The sequence below is a fragment of the Porites lutea genome, chromosome 2, assembly GCF_958299795.1.
Source record: "Porites lutea chromosome 2, jaPorLute2.1, whole genome shotgun sequence".
Classification (NCBI taxonomy): Eukaryota; Metazoa; Cnidaria; class Anthozoa; order Scleractinia; family Poritidae; genus Porites; species Porites lutea.
Genome location: NC_133202.1, coordinates 43,106,458 through 43,125,831, shown reverse-complemented (window position 1 = coordinate 43,125,831; position 19,374 = coordinate 43,106,458). Strand labels below are relative to the sequence as shown.

At 39.8% G+C, this 19,374-nt stretch overlaps 2 protein-coding genes across 2 annotated transcripts; both read left to right on the top strand.

Moving 5' to 3' along the window:
* Positions 1–6,357: 6,357 nt before the first annotated feature.
* On the top strand, positions 6,358–8,598 carry LOC140928688 (E3 ubiquitin-protein ligase TRIM71-like). The gene has a single exon (XM_073378467.1). It carries the CDS (start codon positions 6,358–6,360, stop codon positions 8,596–8,598), a length of 2,241 nt encoding a protein of 746 aa, XP_073234568.1.
* Positions 8,599–17,133: 8,535 nt separating this feature from the next.
* LOC140928689 (E3 ubiquitin-protein ligase TRIM71-like) lies at positions 17,134–19,374 on the top strand. The gene has a single exon (XM_073378468.1). It carries the CDS (start codon positions 17,134–17,136, stop codon positions 19,372–19,374), a length of 2,241 nt encoding a protein of 746 aa, XP_073234569.1.

The window sequence follows — 19,374 nt, the reverse complement described above, 5'->3', positions numbered from 1 at the left end:
CTAAAAATTAAAGTGGTTCATGGCTTCGCAATAGATTTTGAGAAAACTAGGTTTAATAAACATAGATTTGTACAATAGTAGCCCGCAAATAGCTGTCCGAGAGTTCTCCACATGTTAAATTTCTTATGCCAAGACAAAATTCACAATAAAGTTATAACCTGTATAATTTTGCCCTGTTAAAGTCAGAGTGGCGGAGTCGGGGTGGGTTGGATGGGCTAGAGAAAGCTACAGTCTTAGACAAAAGTAGTTGGTACACTTCCTCCCAACACTGTTTTTTTACTTTTTTCCCCCGTCTCCTCGTCCTCCCAATGTTGTTTATCGCAGTTACCTCACCAAATCTTGCACATCAATATTGGGAGGGGAAGAAGACAGAAAAGTATCCCAACAATTTTGACTGAGACTGTAGGTGCCCAAGGCATTCAACCGCAAGAGAACGTAACCACATTTCTAAATATATTTTGGGTGCCGATTACATCTAGTTGGCCACCAAAGGAAAAAAAAAAAACGTCTATCCGACCGTGTGCGACGAAGTCAGCTCCCGCTGCCCCTTGGTGATATTGTTGTTCGAAGTAGACGTCAAGATGAATTGGTTAGAACATTCTACATCATTCTATAGTTTTAATTCACAACGTTTTCCCAAGCAATTAAAACCATTTCATCACAACGTCGGGACAATCGAAATTCAGGTATCCATAATTTGCTCCGGGGCTTTAAGGAATAAAACAAAAGAAGTGAATTTACCCTATACCTACAAGGGATTTCCCTTGTTTTATTCCCCAAGTCTGAGAGCCAAGAATAATTTTTAATGTATCAAAATTGCCTATTCGAATACCTTACAGCCAGCGGTTGTGCAAAAGGTGGATAGCGCTGTCCACCGGATAAATCCTTACCTGTTTGATTTATCCGGTGGATGGCGGTATCAACCGTTTGAACAACTGGGGCTCGATGGACAGATAAAGACGCAATTTTTGCAGTTGCTAAAAGAAAGCCTGGGAAATTCTGGCTTTCCAGTTCGAACCCCGACCTCTGCGATACTGGTGCAGCGCTCTAACCAATTGGGCAAGCAAGCCAAGCCAGTATGTAGTTGGTCATTAAATTTATCATTATTTGCCATCAAAGATAAAAGTGACGGATATATTATCTCAATCGCGGAATGAAAGCAATACTAAATGTAGAGATCATTGGAGTTAAAGACGCCAAACAGTTAGGTATGCTGCCAAATATGAAGGTTGCTCATTTAAATTTCTAACTTATCTTAACCAAAGAGACGTTGTTACCAAAGTATCTGGAAATGTACCACCCGCAACATGAAATCATTGCGTTAAGGTGACTCGACCCAGTTTTTTTGGGGGGGTACCATCCTACTTTGAAGCTCTCTGGTATCCCCACCTTTACTTTTATCGTAAGTCTAACACATGGAATGGATAACATATAAATCAATCTACAATATAACATAAAATATTTGGCGATCGGAGTAAATGTCACGTGGTTATAATGCCACGCCCCTTTGAGGTCTGAGTCGAAAATCTGCTGTTGCAGGCATTTTTTCGTGAAAATCTCTCGGCTACACATAGTGCGCATTAGTGCCTTGCGCTGAACAGAGTTTCACCAAAATCGCAAAGACCCAATTCGAGAAATTCAGCGGTTTCCAAATTTAGGTCATAATTTATGCGAAAATGATAAGCAAACTTTACAAGGATTATATCTAATAAACTATGAGATTCATCTCTTTATTTTGGGCATCGTTATAACAGATGGGTCCTTGCAAGTCAGCAAAACGCTTTAGGGCCTTGTAAATGCGCGCGATTTCGAGCAAAGCAAACATATAGAAATTATAGTTTTCGCTATTTGTTGACGTTTGTCAGCGTTTAAGAGTCAATCTCACGAAAAAAGCATTTTCTTAAAAATTCGTAGTTTTTTTTCCTTCAAATTTTTTCAGGGCCACAATTGATTAACTAACTACCCGGACTCTGAATTTCATGGTCATTGAAAAACTGTGACATTACCTTCTATAAGCCCAAACTTGAGTAAACATTGAAGATTTTTAGCGTTTTGGCTGAGTTTGTGCTTTGGGAGTTGTCTATTGTTTCTAGTCTGTCATTATACAGCCCCATTCTTGTTCAGCACGCGTGCAATGACCACGCTTGGCTGACTTTCGAATGCTCACCGAGATATGATCAGTTTGGTACAATGAGACAGGCCATCGCGTGATACATACAGGTTTAACTCACAATTTTTAATCAATTCTCGTGCTTCTTGTGCCTTTGCAAAAAAATCAAGAAGTGCTACACACCAAATCTACTTACTATTAAAAAAATATCATTTTTTCATATGTTTAAGGCAAGCCAATAATTAAACCAACTCTTGACGGGAATATCTCGGTGAGCATTCGGAAGTCAGCCAAGCGTGGTCATTGCACGCGTGCTGAACAAGAATGCTGTATAATGACAGACTAGAAACAATAGACAACTCCCAAAGCACAAACTCAGCCAAAACGCCAAAAATCTTCAATGTTTACTCAAGTTTGGGCTTATAGAAGATAATGTCACAGTTTTTCAATGACCATGAAATTCAGAGTCCGTGTAGTTAGTTAATCAATTGTGGCCCTGAAAAAATTTGAAGGAAAAAAAACTACGAATTTTTAAGAAAATGCTTTTTTCGTGAGAAAGACTCTTAAACGCTGACAAACGTCAACAAATTGGGAAAACTATAATTTCTATATGTTTGCTTTGCTCGAAATCGCGCGCATTTACAAGGCCCTAAAGCGTTTTGCTGACTTGCAAGGACTCATCTGTTATAACGATGCTCAAAATAAAGAGATGAATCTCATAGTTTATTAGATATAATCCTTGTAAAGTTTGCTTATCATTTTCGCATAAATTATGACCTAAATTTGGAAACCGCTGAATTTCTCGAATTGGGTCTTTGCGATTTTGGTGAAACTCTGTTCAGCGCAAGGCACTAATGCGCACTATGTGTAGCCGAGAGATTTTCACGAAAAAATGCCTGCAACAGCAGATTTTCGACTAAGACCTCAAAGGGGCGTGGCATTATAACCACGTGACATTTACTCCGATCGCCAAAAATTTTATGTTATATTGTAGATTGATCTATATGTTATCCATTCTATGTGTTAGACTTACGATAAAAGTAAAGGTGGGGATACCAGAGAGCTTCAAAGTAGGATGGTACCCCCCCAAAAAAACTGGGTCGAGTCACCTTAAGGGAGTTCAGGTTTTCAGCTGTCAGATTATTAAATTATGTATACAAGCGTACCTGTTTTTGAAAACACTCATTTTAGATGTCTCGGTCTTCTTTTCTCAATCGGCAGAAAACCTTTCAGGTGTCCAGATTCTCTGGAATGGGGATTATGTGAATGCTACAGCTTCAGAAATCGATTCCGAAACGATGTTGATCGATCCGATTCGTTTTTCCTTGACATTTGCTCACTTAAGAAAGATGCAGTTTTAATGACCTCAAACGAATATTGTGATTATAAGAATAATCATTTGAACCAACTACAACTCCTTACGCACCAAATTTCTGCGTCGTTTTGTCTCACCAGCCATCTTTCTAATTTTTCTCTGAGCTCCAAATGGTGAATTCAGTCGTCGAGTGCGACTTGCGGTAAAACAAAAAATCAGAGGGAAAGACTGACAAGAGTCGTAACCGCAAATTTTTTCCACCTAAACCTTTGAGGAAAAACTTCAGGTCCTTTGTAAACGTGTAAAAGGAAGCCTGGAATTATTCGTGCTTCTGCGCTCTTCTGAGAAATGTCGAAATCAGTTAGATTCGCTGATCAAGGTGTAATAAAAGACTGCGCGGAATCTGTAGCCACGGATATACTTCAGGAAAGACAGAAACGGAAGTTTCAAAATAGCAAAGCTGGGAAAGGAAAAGGGAAGAAGCGGCGTCGTTCTAGCACTGTCCAACACTTTGCAGGTAAAAATGGTGCCAAAATAGCGGACTTTAACAAAGGCTTACTTTCAGAATTCATCATCTTTCTACGACTACAGGGTTTTGACTTGATCAGTAACATTTGGGTCTTGAGCGAGTCAGTTGGAGTTCAATCTAGAGCGAAAACGTACGAAGTTTACACAAACGTAACATCACTAAACTATTCCGTTCCAGATAAAAAAAAACCTTGGTTGACGTCGTTGACAGCATGTCTATGTTCCCAGCGGCACAGTATACCAGATAGGATGAATTGTAGATGTCAATTTCAGACGCATCAAAACGAGTTATTCGGAGAACGGTTTTTACTTTGCTATGTGTCATGGGCGAATTTTGAGTGTTTCCATGGACATAGTGCGCGGAATGCCGGTTTTGAGAAGGTTAGAGAAGTTTAATTTGACTATGCTAATTCCTGTTTTATTTCTTTAGTATTTTGTTCAATTGACGGTGTCTTTTTGACTAAAGGATGGAACATTAGAAAAGTTGTGTGGATGGTGGGGAATTTTCACGCCGCATGAATTTTTTTTCGAAAACATTTCCTTTGTATAAATGTTTCTAGGCCCTAGTTTGCATGAATATTTCTAGGGTTATTTGGCGTGCATGCTTTTTTTTTCATTTCTTTTTCCCTTGCGCGAATATTTTTTTTTTCTGTACCCCCCCCCCCCCCCCATAAGTTTTCTAATGGTCCGTCCCTTAAATTACATCACTCGCTTACACTCCGTTAATAAGAACAGCTCCTATCCCGGGCTTCCTATGCCCCCTCATTATCCGTATTAGCGGGGTTTAACTGTACTTGAAGTCCACGCCTTCTCATAAAATCCGTTGTGTCATATACCCGTTCCAGGCGGACGTCGCGAAGACAAGGTCAAGCAAAAATAAGAAGACTGACGTTATAAGGGTAACACTATTTCCTGGTTAACGAGCAGTTTTCATTGTGGCCCATCACAATGACGTGCGTGACAGTGTCACGATCGCTGCACATATCACACTACCTTGGAGTCTGGAACAGGCTATATTATATCGAGTCACTTATCCAAGCTCTTACTGTAAGCTCTTGTCAAGCTTTGTTAGCAAGAGTGATTACACACTGTACTAGGCATACCTACATAGCCTTCTGCATTTTATGTTTTATTTTATTTCTGCAGCCTATATTTCGATTCTGAGGCCTAATTCTATTTGCCTATAAAAATTATGATGTCAAACTGATATACTGAATATGAGCTGTTGAAATTAATGATTTTTGCGATCACAAAAGAGATTTCAAGAGATTGATACCAATAACCAAGAAATGCGTAAGATTTTAGTTTGACTGCTTAAGGCACCTGCCCAAGCTATTTTTGGAATTTTGCTGTAGGCTGTTTTCGGCGGCATAACTGAATGGTCAGCATATTTAAGTTATAAGCCGTCGTAAAACTACTTTTTGGTCAACCAAGGTTTAAGTTAAGCTTAAATAAACATTAGATTAAACTGATGTCTCTCTGGCTTGGTCTTCGTCTTTTTTTGTTGTTTGATCTTTTTTTCATTAAAACATATCTACTCGCCGTCATTTAACATCTCAAAATTAATGAACGGTCACATTAAAAGCGGTTTTTTGAGCGATTTTGAATGAATTTGAGTTCGCCGTTGACTGTTCCATATATAAGAAGGACTGTTCGCCGTTGACTGTTCCATATATAAGAAGGAGTCCTTCTTATATATGGAACAGTCAACGGCGAACTCAAATTCATTCAAAATCGCTCAAAAAACCGCTTTTGAGGTAAAAGGACGACTATATACCACAGGTAAGGTAATTCAACGTTTATTTATCATTGATTTATATACATAGTTAGCGATATATCGCTATAGGTGAAGCAAACGGTAAATCCAGTACATTTACTATAAAATAACAATCGGCTACACAAACAGATTGTGTGGGCGCCCTGTGATTCCACCCAGCCTGTTCTAGCGCTGGATACTTTGTAAAACAAAGGGTTTTTTCCGCCCGTCGTAGCCGATAAGCTGCTTGACACCCTAGATGCACTACATAATAGTGGGTCTGTGTGGTGATTATGAATTCCGCAGTACATCAATATCCCACCTTCATAATGAGCACCTAAAAGTACGCACAGTTAAAATTTAGACCCATAGAAACACATAATCTAAGAGCGCAGCTCGCATTCCTCTCGCGAATGAAAGGAGCGTTTTGTGGTTACGCTATGAATCGTGACCAAAATTTGTAGAAATCCAGAATATTCTACAATGATAATAAATCAGTTTTAAGGCAGACGTCTCCAAAACATGTTAAAATAAACACATAATTATTGGTTGATGACATGAGTTCGTTACAATGACGTGCCATTGATCCGAGACTTGAAGACTCAAGCAAAACTGCCGCCCTTCGCCGTTTCCGCCCTTCCAGTCAAAATGGATATTAAAACTTTGCTAGTTAATCTTCATGAAGAAGTATCCTGTTCTGTGTGTATGCGCAAGTTTACTGATCCAAAGCAGCTGCCGTGCTTACACAGTTTTTGCCTTCATTGCTTGAACGGGATTCAACAATCAAGTGCAAACCCAAATGTGGTGGCGTGTCCTGAATGCAGACAGGATTTCAGAGTCCCTGGAAATGGAAACCTCGGTGCTTTGCCAACAAACGTTCGCATCAACAACTTACTCGACATTCTGGCCATAAAGGAGTGCGATACAACCGGTGTTGAGTGTGGAAATTGCGACAAAAAGAGTGAACACAGCTTTTACTGCTTCCAGTGCTGTGCATTTTGGTGTGATGACTGTATCGGTTTGCATAATGGCATCAGAGCCAATAAAGAACACCATGCTCTGGCACTGAAGGACTTTAAAGACCAAGACTTTGAGAACATTTTAAAGCAGCCAGCGTTTTGTGGAGTGCCTGGCCACGGAAAGAAGGAACTGGAGTTCTTTTGCAGAAGCTGTGAAGTTGCCATTTGTTATTCATGCGTTGCAATACTTCATGAAGGTCATCCCAAGATGCTTCTGGACGAAGCTGCGAATGAGCGCAAATTACATGTCAAAGCTGCAATCGAATCCCAGAAAGAAAGAGTGATTCAGAAGTCGGCAAAAATTGCTAAAATTCGGGCTAACTGTGATAACATTGAAGTTCAGGTCAAAAGAGTTAACAAAGACATTCAGATGTTTGTTGACAGTATAATCGTTGCTCTGGAGGCGAAAAAGCAGGAACTGTTTATTGACGTGGAAAATAGGGCGCAACAATTTCTAATGTTCCTAAACACTCAAGAGTGTGAAGTGGAAAGTCAAGTTAAAGTCATTGAGACTCAAATTGGAAAAACGGAACAACTCTTGGAACGAAGCACAAATACAGAGATTGCACAATTAGACACTAACACAGTGTTTCAGGAAGGAGACTGTAAAGAGGAAAAGCAAGTCGACCGTGTCCTTGAAAATATTCGCCACTTTGCTTTTATGCAAAACGAAAGTTTAATGGAAAAACTTAGTGTTGGAGGGATTGGATCATTCAGAAGTTTTCTTTCCAAAACGTCAGGACAACAATCAACTGCCGAGGGAAAGGGGATTTATGAAGCAACGGAAGGACTCGAAGCACCAATTGTTGTGACAACACGAACCGCTGGTGGAGTTCAGTGCTACAAAGAGCATGACTTTGTGAAAGTGGAAATTAGGAACAGCCAAGGACGTAACTGTGTCACAAAAGCAGAGGTCGTAGATAAAAGAGATGGCACTTATAAAATTAGTTACTTTGCCAATGAAGCAGGGACATGCGATGCATCAGTAATAGTAAATGGAGAACATGTTCAAGGCAGTCCTTTTAAGGTTCAAGTCAAACCCAGACAATTCAAACCTGTGTTGCTTTTTGGGGAGGAGGGTTCGTCCTTTGGAAGATTTAATAGTCCCTGGGGGGTTTCAGTAAATAGTGAACGAAATGAAATAGCAGTGACTGATAGGATGAACCACAGAGTACTCATTTTCCGTAGCGACGGGTCTTTTTTAAGATCTTTTGGTAGCAAAGGTGATCAAAAGGGACAATTTGACGAACCTACTGGGATTGTTTTTCATAACAATAACATTGTAGTGGCGGATCGTAATAATCACCGAGTTCAAGTCTTAAGCGCAGAGGGTAAGTTCGTCGGCCAGTTTGGAGGCGAAGGAGATCTTGACCACCAACTTAAGCTTCCCCTTGGTTTGTCAGCAGACTGTGAAGGCAATATTATTGTTGCTGATTCAAACAACAGATCGGTTAAGATCTTTTCCCCTTGGGGCCAATTTTTGCGCAAAATTGACAAAAATATTATCAGGCATCCCTTTCACTGTATTCAATATGACAACTATCTTTTTGTGTCCGACGGGGATGCACAAGGTGTTAAAGTTTTTGATAAGGAAGGAAGGTATATGTATAAATTTGGTCATATAGAGGATAGAAATAGGGCTTTAGTATCTCCCCGTTGCTTATCAGTAAACAAAGTAGGAGATCTGATGGTCTGTGATATAAAGCACGGAGTAGAGGTATTTAAAATAAGTGGAAAGTTTTTGACTTGGTTTGGTAGGGACGGTAGGGGAAAAGGAGAGTTCGAGGGAGCATTTTCGACAGCAGTCCTTGGCGATGGTAAAGTAGTTGTGTGTGACTTCACAAATCATGGTATCCAGGTATTTGAATAAAAATGAGCATAAACGTTTGACGATAAATTCCCTACTGCAGAGTGAGATTTTTATATTCTAAGCTGTTTAAGACTTTAGTACAAGAAAAACGTATCTCTGCAGGAACAGCAGCATAACTCTCACCATTTTTTGCGAAAATTAACCAGAGACTTTTAAACTGACAATTCTGTAAATGTATAGTATAGATTGCCGTCAGTGTTTTTTTTTTTTAATAAAGTGCAATTTTCCTGTGTATTGTGTTTGAAAACAACATTGAACAAAGAGGGACTCATTTGGGGTATAGCTTTGCCCGAAGAATGAAATAAGTGTGACCTACTCTGCCTCGAGGCTACTTGTTGAAACCTGATTTTCTGAAAAAAGTTAAGAGGTCGCAGCGATTAAATGTCAATAACAACACTTGAAGGATCGTAGAGACGATTATGGGGACAATGATCATGCTGAGCCCTTGAAGGTACAACTGGGGATTGTGTGGGTGGGGTGGTGGATGCATCCCCCATCCCCGGATAAGTTTTTCAAATCGACTGTGATATGAAGCACGGAGTAGAGGTATTTAAATTAAGTGGAAAGTTTTTTATTTTTTTGGTAGGTACGGTAGAGGGAGGGAGTACTTTCGACAGCAGTCCTTGGCGACAGTAAAGTAGTGGTGTTGACTTTAAAAAATTTGTATCCAAATATTTGAATAAAGATGACTAGCTGTAAACAGTTGACGGTGAATTTCCAGATTGAGAGTGGGATTATTATATTCCACAAGACTTTCCTAAAAGATCTAGAGAAACATATCTCTGCAGGGACAGCAACATAATTCCGCACCATCTTTACGGAATAAACCCAAAACATTTATATGTAAATATGGTAAAATAAAAAATGACTAAATTGTCTTTATACTGGTAGTACATGTGCAATTACTAGTAAACCAGTAGCTTCTATTGTGGCCCAGAAATAAGGACAGAAACAAACATTTGAAAGTGAACATAACAAGGTTAAGAATCCTAACTGGCCGCAGTTAGAATCCGAGAATTCCTTAAATGTAATATTTTTGCGAATTTTAGCTGACCTTGCTTAATAGGCTAGGGTTTTACGGCCCACTTGGGAACATCCCGGGTTTGAGTCGTGGGCTGAACCATAACAGTGCTATTTATTATACAGTCAAACCTGCATATAACGGCCACCCTCATGACTTGAGCAACTGGCCGCTTAATTAATACAGGATCACTAAAAATACTCACTGGGCGTGGTCTACTGTCAATTTTAATAGCGTATCATACAATCGCACTTCATGCAAGGAAACAACAGGACAATCAACACTCTTTCAAGCGATCAATACTTTGAACAAAGTTCAGTCCCAACTTGTAAGTTAACGGTATAACTACGTAACATTGACTGTGTAAAGTACTGTGCAATAAATCTGATAACATCTGAAAAACGTTAACGACACTAAACGGCCGACTATCAGCTTACAGTAGCTTTCTACCCCGGCTTTGTAAATTTTATTTCTTTATAGTGATGATGGATCGCATTTTAAAGACAATAAAATACCGCATAAAATGAAGTATGGCTTAGTTTCCGTTTTGAAGGGTAGCCGCTTAATACAGGTAAAAATAACAAAGAAAGACAAACATAGGACTGCTACGGGTGGCCGCGGCCGTTAATAGAGGTGGCCGCCTACTACAGGTAATAAATACAGCGTTTGTATGAGCGAAAAATCGGGACCATGAAAACTGGCCGCTCAATAGAGTGCAATAGAGGGTGCTCGATTAGTACAGGGCCGTTATGCACAGGTTCGACTGTAATTACAATAATTTTTACTTCAGGTTTTTATTTACCCTTTTTATCATTCATCACTACTCCCTTCACTTGAGCTCTGCAAGGTTTTGCGATGCATGTATTTCTAGTATCTGAAAAAAATATGATTACTACTTTTTATAGACTGTTCACAACTACTGTATTTATTCGATTAAGCAAAATTAAACAAACGCCGCGCCTAATCGAAAGAATGTGGCGTCAATTCGAGGATAATGAGAAAAACCCCCGTGCAACTTTGTAATTTACATATCCCAGACACTTACAATTCTATCTCAGCAAAATAAGAGAGACATTGAGAGTTTTAAATTACATAATATTTACAAACGATTTACAATAACTGTTGTCAGTGATTTTCAAAAAAAGTGATTTTGAAATAAACGCCGTCCACGATCAAACGCCGCATCGGAAACGCTGAAAATTCAATAAGCACAGCGGCGTTTAATCGAATAAATACGGTAACCGTCTATTTGTTAGTAAGATCGTCGAGATCGCAGCTTACCGTAACGGGTGACCATCTTGGTTTCAAATGCACCAAGGGTTTATAGCGGTGGGTGGAGGGACTCGAGAAATAATAGGGAGACTGTCGCGACATCGCTGCAACTCGCGTTCACGGAGTGCTTTGCTCCAGCAATGCAGTCATTTGATTGGTCATTAGACAACAGTGATGTTAATTTGCATGTACAATATATTCGGTTTAAAGTTGTGGACACTGACAAGTCTTTGACAAGTTTTCATTTCTATAAAGTACTTTCATAACACCTATTCGTTTAATAAGTTTTATGTGTGTATTTTTGTTTGTTTGTCTGTTTTTTTTTTTTGTTGTTTTTTTTTTGTTTTTTTTGTTTTTTTTGAGGAGGGATTATTTTGGGCCGACGAAACTGTGGAAGGAAACGATTTCCGCTTGACGTGAAGTAGGGCAGGCTCTTCTTGACATTAGAGACCCTTAGATTCTAAGACATGAACGACTAGGAGGACGATTTTCTAATTACTAAGTAGAGCGAGGTCGTAAAGCAGCGCCTTTCTGGCTGGAAAACGCGATAGCCTTCGCCATTCTCACGAAAATGGCGCAGTGACGGAAACAAGTTATCAAATGATAGGAGTTTTATCATTTTGCCTTCGAGAGAGGGTTTAAGAACCTCCTTCCATAAAAACAAACGTGTTCACTTTTCAGGTGTGAAAGGTGAAATGAAGCTTTCCGGGCTGTCTACGTTCAGAGCCGTAGCTAGCAGGGGGGGCAGCTTCCCCCCCTGGACCTGTTGAGCCAGACCAATCAAGTCTGTGGATGGATTTGTTTTCCATTGTTTGCCATTTTCAGGGCCGAGAAATTATTTGGTCCACGGTGTGGTGCAAATAGTATTAAGCAAAAGGAAGGAAAACTCCCTATTACGATTTTCCTCACCAAACCAGTTGGGAGCTAGTGTTTCATGTGAAAGATCCTTCCCTGCTCTGCGTTGTCTGAAGCAATGGACACGTTTCTTCAATGACAGAAGAGCGCCTTAGCGGCCTCGCAATGATGTTTATACGTGGAAACAACTACATGTCAACGCCAAAGGATATTTATGAACGAAAATCAAACTTGAGACACTTTTATAGGTCAGTTAGCCAAAAATCACGCAGTATTGGGAAATGTGTAGTGTACTAGTGCTTGGATAGTGCGGTGTGTTTCAAATTAACAGGACCTCTGATATAATCACTGGTAAGCAATGAAAACACCTGCATTTTCACACTTATTCGAGGTCGATTTTTCGGAGACATATCTCATGACAAGTGCAGAAAATAGCGTTTCGGAGCCCCCAAATGTAAAAAAAAAAAAAAATTGAGGGAATCAGACCCCCCCTACAAGGCTCTCGCCTTCGGCACTCGCGATAATGCCTCCCTGTTACAAAAAGCCTAACTACAGCCCTGACTTTAATTTTTAAAAACACAGTCACGAAACGTCGTTAGTCGTCCTCGTCCTTCAAATCTAAAGGTCTCTATTTCTTGGAGTAGAGATGACATAAAACCGTTAGAAATCCCGATTATCGCACTTTCCGCGCAAGTATTGTTTTTAAAACCCGACGCTATTGCGAATTTTCAAGCCACATTTTGCACAAGCACACGAAAGACTATTGGTATCTTGAGGATCAATCACTTTAAGCCAATATGCTTTTTAAGCAGCCCGCCAGGGGAATGTTGTTAATACGAGTCATCTGGGGAATTTTGAGTAAAGACGACACGTATCAGAAATTTCTGGCTTTTTATTGGCTAGATTAACCATTTTAATAGTGTTGAGGCGAGCATCTTTGTCGTTTCCAAAATGTTTTAACGATTACTGTACATTCTTTCCGATTTCATTGGAAAGAATGTTCCAGTAACAAATGTCTGTAAAACCTAGAATAGGCCCGGAACATCCCCGGAACACTCCGCAACCCCCAAAGAACACCGTCGGAACACCCCGGGACAACCCCTGACCAGCCAGAACACGCCGGAACCTCCCGGAACACCCTAAAATACAAAAATCTCAAACATCAAAAAACTTAAAGTATCAACAATGAATCAGTAAATAGGTTTAACCTGTAACTGGAAAAACGGATGGGTCAGATTGACGACTAACTAAGACGACTTCCGAAGATTTTAAGTTAGACCGCAGTCCTCTGTTGAATAATAAATAGCCTTTTTGTCTAGCCTGGAAATAACAAAATGCTTCGTGACGTCAACTGCATGACGTCAGGGCAAACACCAGAAATTTTATAAATAGAAATATGGGGCACCCGAGTTTGCAGGCTACCAAGACCACGAGCGGTTCTTTCGTGTATATATACATGAGTCCTCAATCAATTCAGGACGAAATCGTCGAATGCGCTATAAAAGTAATTATCTTGACGAATTCTCGACCGTCGATAAAGTGTAGCCTGTGTACAGACGCCTCCCTCCCTCAGAGAGGGGCGGGGACGTCTGTACACAGGCTAATAAAGTAGGGCGGGAAAAACTGTGAGCGAGGAAATCCTGTTTCGTGTAGAATTAATCGCCTCCTCATTTCTTATCTAATCTCCAAGCAAGAGCGACTCAACGCTTTTAAGTGCTTCTTGTTTTTGAGAGTCCCGCAACAAGAATTAAAAAATTAACAACGCCGTTTGATTGGCGTGTTTAAATAAAAATTACAAAGGTGTCAGGTTCTTATTCTTTTTCTTATTTTTCGGAGTCTTTCCTATTTTCTCCTAATTTTAAAGAAAACCTCTAATTTTTCCAATTTTTTGGTCAATAAACATGTTTCAGGAAAAGCCTTAATCTAAGTAAACCCTGTCCCACATTTCACGGAGAGTTGATTTTGCAGAAAAATGTACTTGCAGGTATGGGCAATAGCCATCCCAGAAGTCACTGGTTCATTTTGTGTGAGCGCATGGTCCGGTCATTTCCAAAAAAAATAGTTACCAGTGTACATGGTTCAGGTAGCTTCTTTTTTGCCTTCCCTAGGCATATAAGCCTTGGCAAGAAAGCTTAAGCCAGAATTGGCTGTCAGCCAAGTATGAGGTGGGTGGAGGGTGTATCTTTGAGATCCAAATTTGGACAGATAGATAATGAACAAAGATTAATGTATCAATTTTGTAGAGCAGTTTAAAGGAAGCCCTAAAAACATTGCACTTCCTGCTGTTGTGAAAGCTGACGTAATACCGTTTCCAAGATGAACGCACAATCAGAAAGAGTCTTGTTGTAAATTCAAAAAATTTCACATATTATGACTAAGGCATTAACTAAGGAAAGTAATCTTCTTGGAGAAATAGAACATTGTGGGACTGACAGCAGTGAAAGAGGCAGTAAGATTTCACTATCGCCAAAATTCGCGGCCCAAAAATATACCTATGACAGTGGAATTAAGCACTGAGTAGCATCCTTGATGATTGAACCAGCCAAAACAAATCTGGAAAAGGCGAAGTTCAAACTGTAGCTTCTGTAAGGGATAAGCAAAGAATGTTGAGTGATGAGAGCCAGGGAATTATTGGAAGACTGGCTTGGCTGGTTTGCCTTCCAGGAAACCTAATGCTCGTACTAAGAGTAATATCCAAGCAAACATGGAACTATCCAGTGGTTTACTGATCATTTATTGCTTCGCAAGCAGATCGTTCAATTCAACGCTGTGCTTTCTGAACCAAATCCCGTTTACACCGGAGTTCCTCAAGGAAGCATTCTTGGGTCTCTCCTTTTTCTCATCTTCTTTTTAAATGATGTGCAATAGTCCCCTCCCTCATTGTAAGATTATCACCTATGCCGATGATACAGTGATTTTTACATCCTAAAGTGATATCGATGCTATACAAGGCAACCTTTCCCAGGACTCTGACTGGTTTCGTGCTAATGAACTTATCTTTAGTCTGAAGGAGGGAAAAACTGAGGTGATGCTGTTTGGCATCAGTAAAAGGTTGAATCTGTTTTATGGTTGTCAAGCCAACCTCTCGGTCAATGATATAGTTCTCCCATCAACACCACTACATGTGATAAGTTCCTCGGGGTGCTTCTAGACCCGACACTTAATTTTGAAACTCATTTTCACAAAATTTAGAAAAAGGCAGCAGGAAGAGTGAACCTCTTACGGCACATCCGTTCCAGCATTGATACTTTTAGTGCCCAAAGAATTTACCGATCGATGATTATGCCAATATTACGTATTGCGGCTATAATAGTCTTGGATGGTCAGAGTCCCACAAACGCATGATCCGCTCCATTGATAAACGAAGCCCCGAAATCAATTTCCCGAAATGCAGTCTGCAGAATTAACTGTGATCTTTGATTTTTAACAACTTAAGAAGGCGTGCTATTTTGTATTTGACTGCCTTAGTAAAACTGTATGTTTTCATTTAGGAATTATTAATTTTTCAATGATTACATCGTAATCCTTTAAAGGAGCTGTGTCACTAAATTCAGCCAAATTAGGAAATTACAAAATGCCCATTAAATTAAGAGAAAAATAAAAATAACGGCTTAAAACTTTAAAGGAAGGTTAAAATAACATAACAGAAACGACAGATGCCACGGATGGGCAAAACTGAAGAAGATTGTAACGGGTTGAAATTAGGGTTTTTGAAAACTGTTCAGCCTAATAGTTTTTCAAAGTTGATCCCTGCTTCTTGCAACTTCAAAAATAATGCTCAGGAGACTATGTTTCAATCCGTTTCAAATGATTCTGAACGGCATCCTTTTTTGGTAACTATCGAGAAAGAAAAAGTTTTAGCTCAGCGATCGCAGCGATAGTATCTGATTGAAAAAACGTTGTCGCTTGAAAAGTATAAACAGTGAACGGTGGGACCTACTGTATTTATGGGTAGAACTTTATTAGCATTGCAAAGTCAAAGTTCTTTCCAGAAACGTTTACTGACGAAGCTGTGCAAAGGTTATCTTAACTTTCCTTAATTTAAAACACATTTGCAATTTTCTCAGAAACAGTGATTATACGTCTAAAACTGTGGGTCCCAAAACATTACAAACATGTTACACCTTGCAAATATTTTCCGCTTGTTTCCTATACGTATAACCACGAGGTTTGCAGTTCCTTTATGCAAATCCGGAGGTTTTTTGTGTTTTTAGGTATATATACAGGTACGCTTAGTTGTATTGTAAAACTCCCTGATGAAGTGTGCGCTAGTCACACAAAACGTGTAGGAGAAAATAAAAGTTTTTACAACTCAAGAAGTTCGCAGAAGTGCTGCTCACTGGTTTATCCTTTTAAATCGATTTTTAACTTAGTGCATGATTGCTCTTTATATATTTTAGTTATTCTTATTTATTAGATTTTAATTCTTAGTCAGTAGCAGGACCCCGTTGATAACAGTACTTGGTAATGAAGGGTTATCGTGGATAAATATTCGGTTATTATTAACTTGGAAACCTCAAATATAGTGTTGGGGAGCTCAATTAGGTTCTGGGAGCTGTTTCATTTGAAGAATTTGTAGTTTCTTTTACAAATTTGTACCCTTCTTCTGTTTTAAAGGTGAATGTTATGTCATTGAATGATAACTGACGCTTGCTCTTGAATCTCAGTTGGAGATTTAATATAGAACACAATATTGAAAACCCTCTTTCACAACAGCTTGTAAATAAAGTTGTAAGACGTCGTCGGAAGCTTTTGAAGATCGAAGGGTTGTGTGAGGCTGGCCGATAATGCTGTGTAAGCTAATTGTGAAATCTCCTATTTTTTCTTCTACCTATTTGTTGTGTTCAAATTCCCTGTTTTCCGTTTTTTTCCTTAAGCTGCTTGGCACCTTGCATTACACAATAGTACATGTATTTTAATATCCCACCTTTACTAAACAGCTTAAGCGCGAAAGTTAAAATTAGACCTATAGAAACACAACAAAACTAAGAGTGCAGCTAGTATTCCTCTCGAATGACAATGAAAGGGGCGTTTTGTGGTTAAGTATGATTTTCAAACTAAATTGCTGGCTACGCTATGAATCGTGACTAGAAATCCAGAATATTCTACAATAATGATAAATCATTCTTCATTTAATGGCAGACGTCGCCAAATCAGGTCAAAATAACACATTATTTTGGTTGCTGCCATCACCTCGTTACAATGTCATGCCATTGATCACTAGACTTGAAGACTCCAGCGGTGAACTGCCTTAAACGTTTCCGCTTAAAATAAACACGTAATTATTGGTTGATGTCACAAGTTCGTTACAAAGTCGTGCCATTGATCCGTGACTTGAAGACTCAAGCAAAATTGCCGCCCTTCATCGCTTGCAACCTTCCATTAAAATGGATATTAAAACTTTGCTAGTTAGTCTTCGCGAAGAAATATCCTGTTCTGTGTGTATGCGCAAGTTTACTGATCCAAAGCAGCTTCCGTGCTTGCACAGTTTTTGCCTTCATTGCTTGAACGGGATTCAACAATCAAGTGCAAACCCAAATGTGGTGGCGTGCCCTGAATGCAGACAGGATTTCAGAATCCCTGGAAATGGAAACCTCGGTGCCTTGCCTACAAACGTTCGCATCGACAACCTACTCGACATTCTGGCCATAAAGGAGTGCAATACAACCAGTGTGAAGTGTGGAAATTGCGACAAAAAGAGTGAACACAGCTTTTATTGCTTCCAGTGCTGTGCATTTTGGTGTGATGACTGTATCGGTTTGCATAATGGCATCAGAGCCAATAAAGAACACCATGCTTTGGCACTGAAGGACTTTAAAGACCAAGACTTTGAGAACATTTTAAAGCAGCCAGCGTTTTGTGGAGTGCCTGGCCACGGAAAGAAGGAACTGGAGTTCTTTTGCAGAAGCTGTGAAGTTGCCATTTGCTATTCATGCATTGCAATACTTCATGAAGGTCATCCCAAGATGCTTCTGGACGAAGCTGCGAATGAGCGCAAATTACATGTCAAAGCTGCAATCGAATCCCAGAAAGAAAGAGTGATTCAGAAGTGGGCAAAAATTGCTAAAATTCGGGCTAACTGTGATAACATTGAAGTTCAGGTCAAAAGAGTTAACAAAGACATTCAGATGTTTGTTGACAGTATAATCGTTGCTCTGGAGGCGAAAAAGCAGGAACTGTTTATTGACGTGGAAAATTGGGCGAAACAATTTCTTAAGTTCCTAAACACTCAAGAGCGTGAAGTGGAAAGTCAAGTTAAAGTCATTGAGACTCAAATCGGAAAAACTGAGCAACTCTTGGAACGAAGCACAAATGCAGAGATTGCACAATTAGACACTAACACAATATTTCAGGAAGGAGACTGTAAAGAGGAAAAGCAAGTCGACCGTGTCCTTGAAGATATTTGCCACTTTGCGTTTATGCAAAACGAAAGTTTAATGGAAAAACTTAATGTTGGAGGGATTGGATCATTCAGAAGTTTTCTTTCCAAAACGTCAGGACAACAATCAACTGCCGAGGGAAAGGGGATTTACGAAGCAACGGAAGGACTCGAAGCACCAATCTTTGTGACAACACGAACCCCTGATGGAGTTAAGTGCTACAGAGAGCATGACTTTGTGAAAGTGGAAATTAGGAACAGCCAAGGACGTAACTGTGCCACAAAAGCAGGGGTCGTAGATAAAAGAGATGGCACTTATAAAATTAGTTACTTTGCCAATGAAGCAGGGGCATGCGATGCATCGGTAATGGTAAATGGAGAACATGTTCAAGGCAGTCCTTTTAAGGTTCAAGTCAAACCCAGACAATTCAAACCTGTGTTGCTTTTTGGGGAGGAGGGTTCGTCCTTTGGAAGATTTAATAGTCCCTGGGGGGTTTCAGTAAATAGTGAACGAAATGAAATAGCAGTCACTGATAGGATGAACCACAGAGTACTCATTTTCCGTAGCGATGGGTCTTTTGTCAGATCTTTTGGTAGCAAAGGTGATCAAAGGGGACAATTTGACGAACCTACTGGGATTGTTTTTCATAACAATAACATTGTAGTGGCGGATCGTAATAACCACCGAGTTCAAATCTTAAGCGCAGAGGGTAAGTTCGTCGGCCAGTTTGGAGGCGAAGGATGCCTTGACCACCAACTTAAGCGTCCCCTTGGTTTGTCAGCAGACTGTGAAGGCAATATTATTGTTGCTGATTCAAACAACAGATCGGTTAAGATGTTTTCCCCTTGGGGCCAGTTTTTGCGTAAAATTGGCAAAAGAAATCTCAGGGTTCCTTTTCACTGTATTCAATATGACAACTATCTTTTTGTGTCCGACGGGGATGCAGAAGGTGTTAAAGTTTTTGATAAGGAAGGAAGGTATATGTATAAATTTGGTCATATGGAGGATAGAAATAGGGCGTTAGTATCTCCCCGTTGCTTATCAGTAAACAAAGTAGGAGATCTGATGGTCTGTGATATAAAGCACGGAGTAGAGGTATTTAAAATAAGTGGAAAGTTTTTGACTTGGTTTGGTAGGGACGGTAGGGGAAAAGGAGAGTTCGAGGGAGCATTGTCGACAGCAGTCCTTGGCGATGGTAAAGTAGTTGTGTGTGACTTCACAAATCATGGTATCCAGGTATTTGAATAA

Excerpts from the sequence above, each read along its gene's own strand:
- LOC140928689 (XM_073378468.1), top strand. The coding sequence starts at position 17,134 with ATGGATATTAAAACTTTGCTAGTTAGTCTTCGCGAAGAAATATCCTGT.
- LOC140928688 (XM_073378467.1), top strand. The coding sequence starts at position 6,358 with ATGGATATTAAAACTTTGCTAGTTAATCTTCATGAAGAAGTATCCTGT.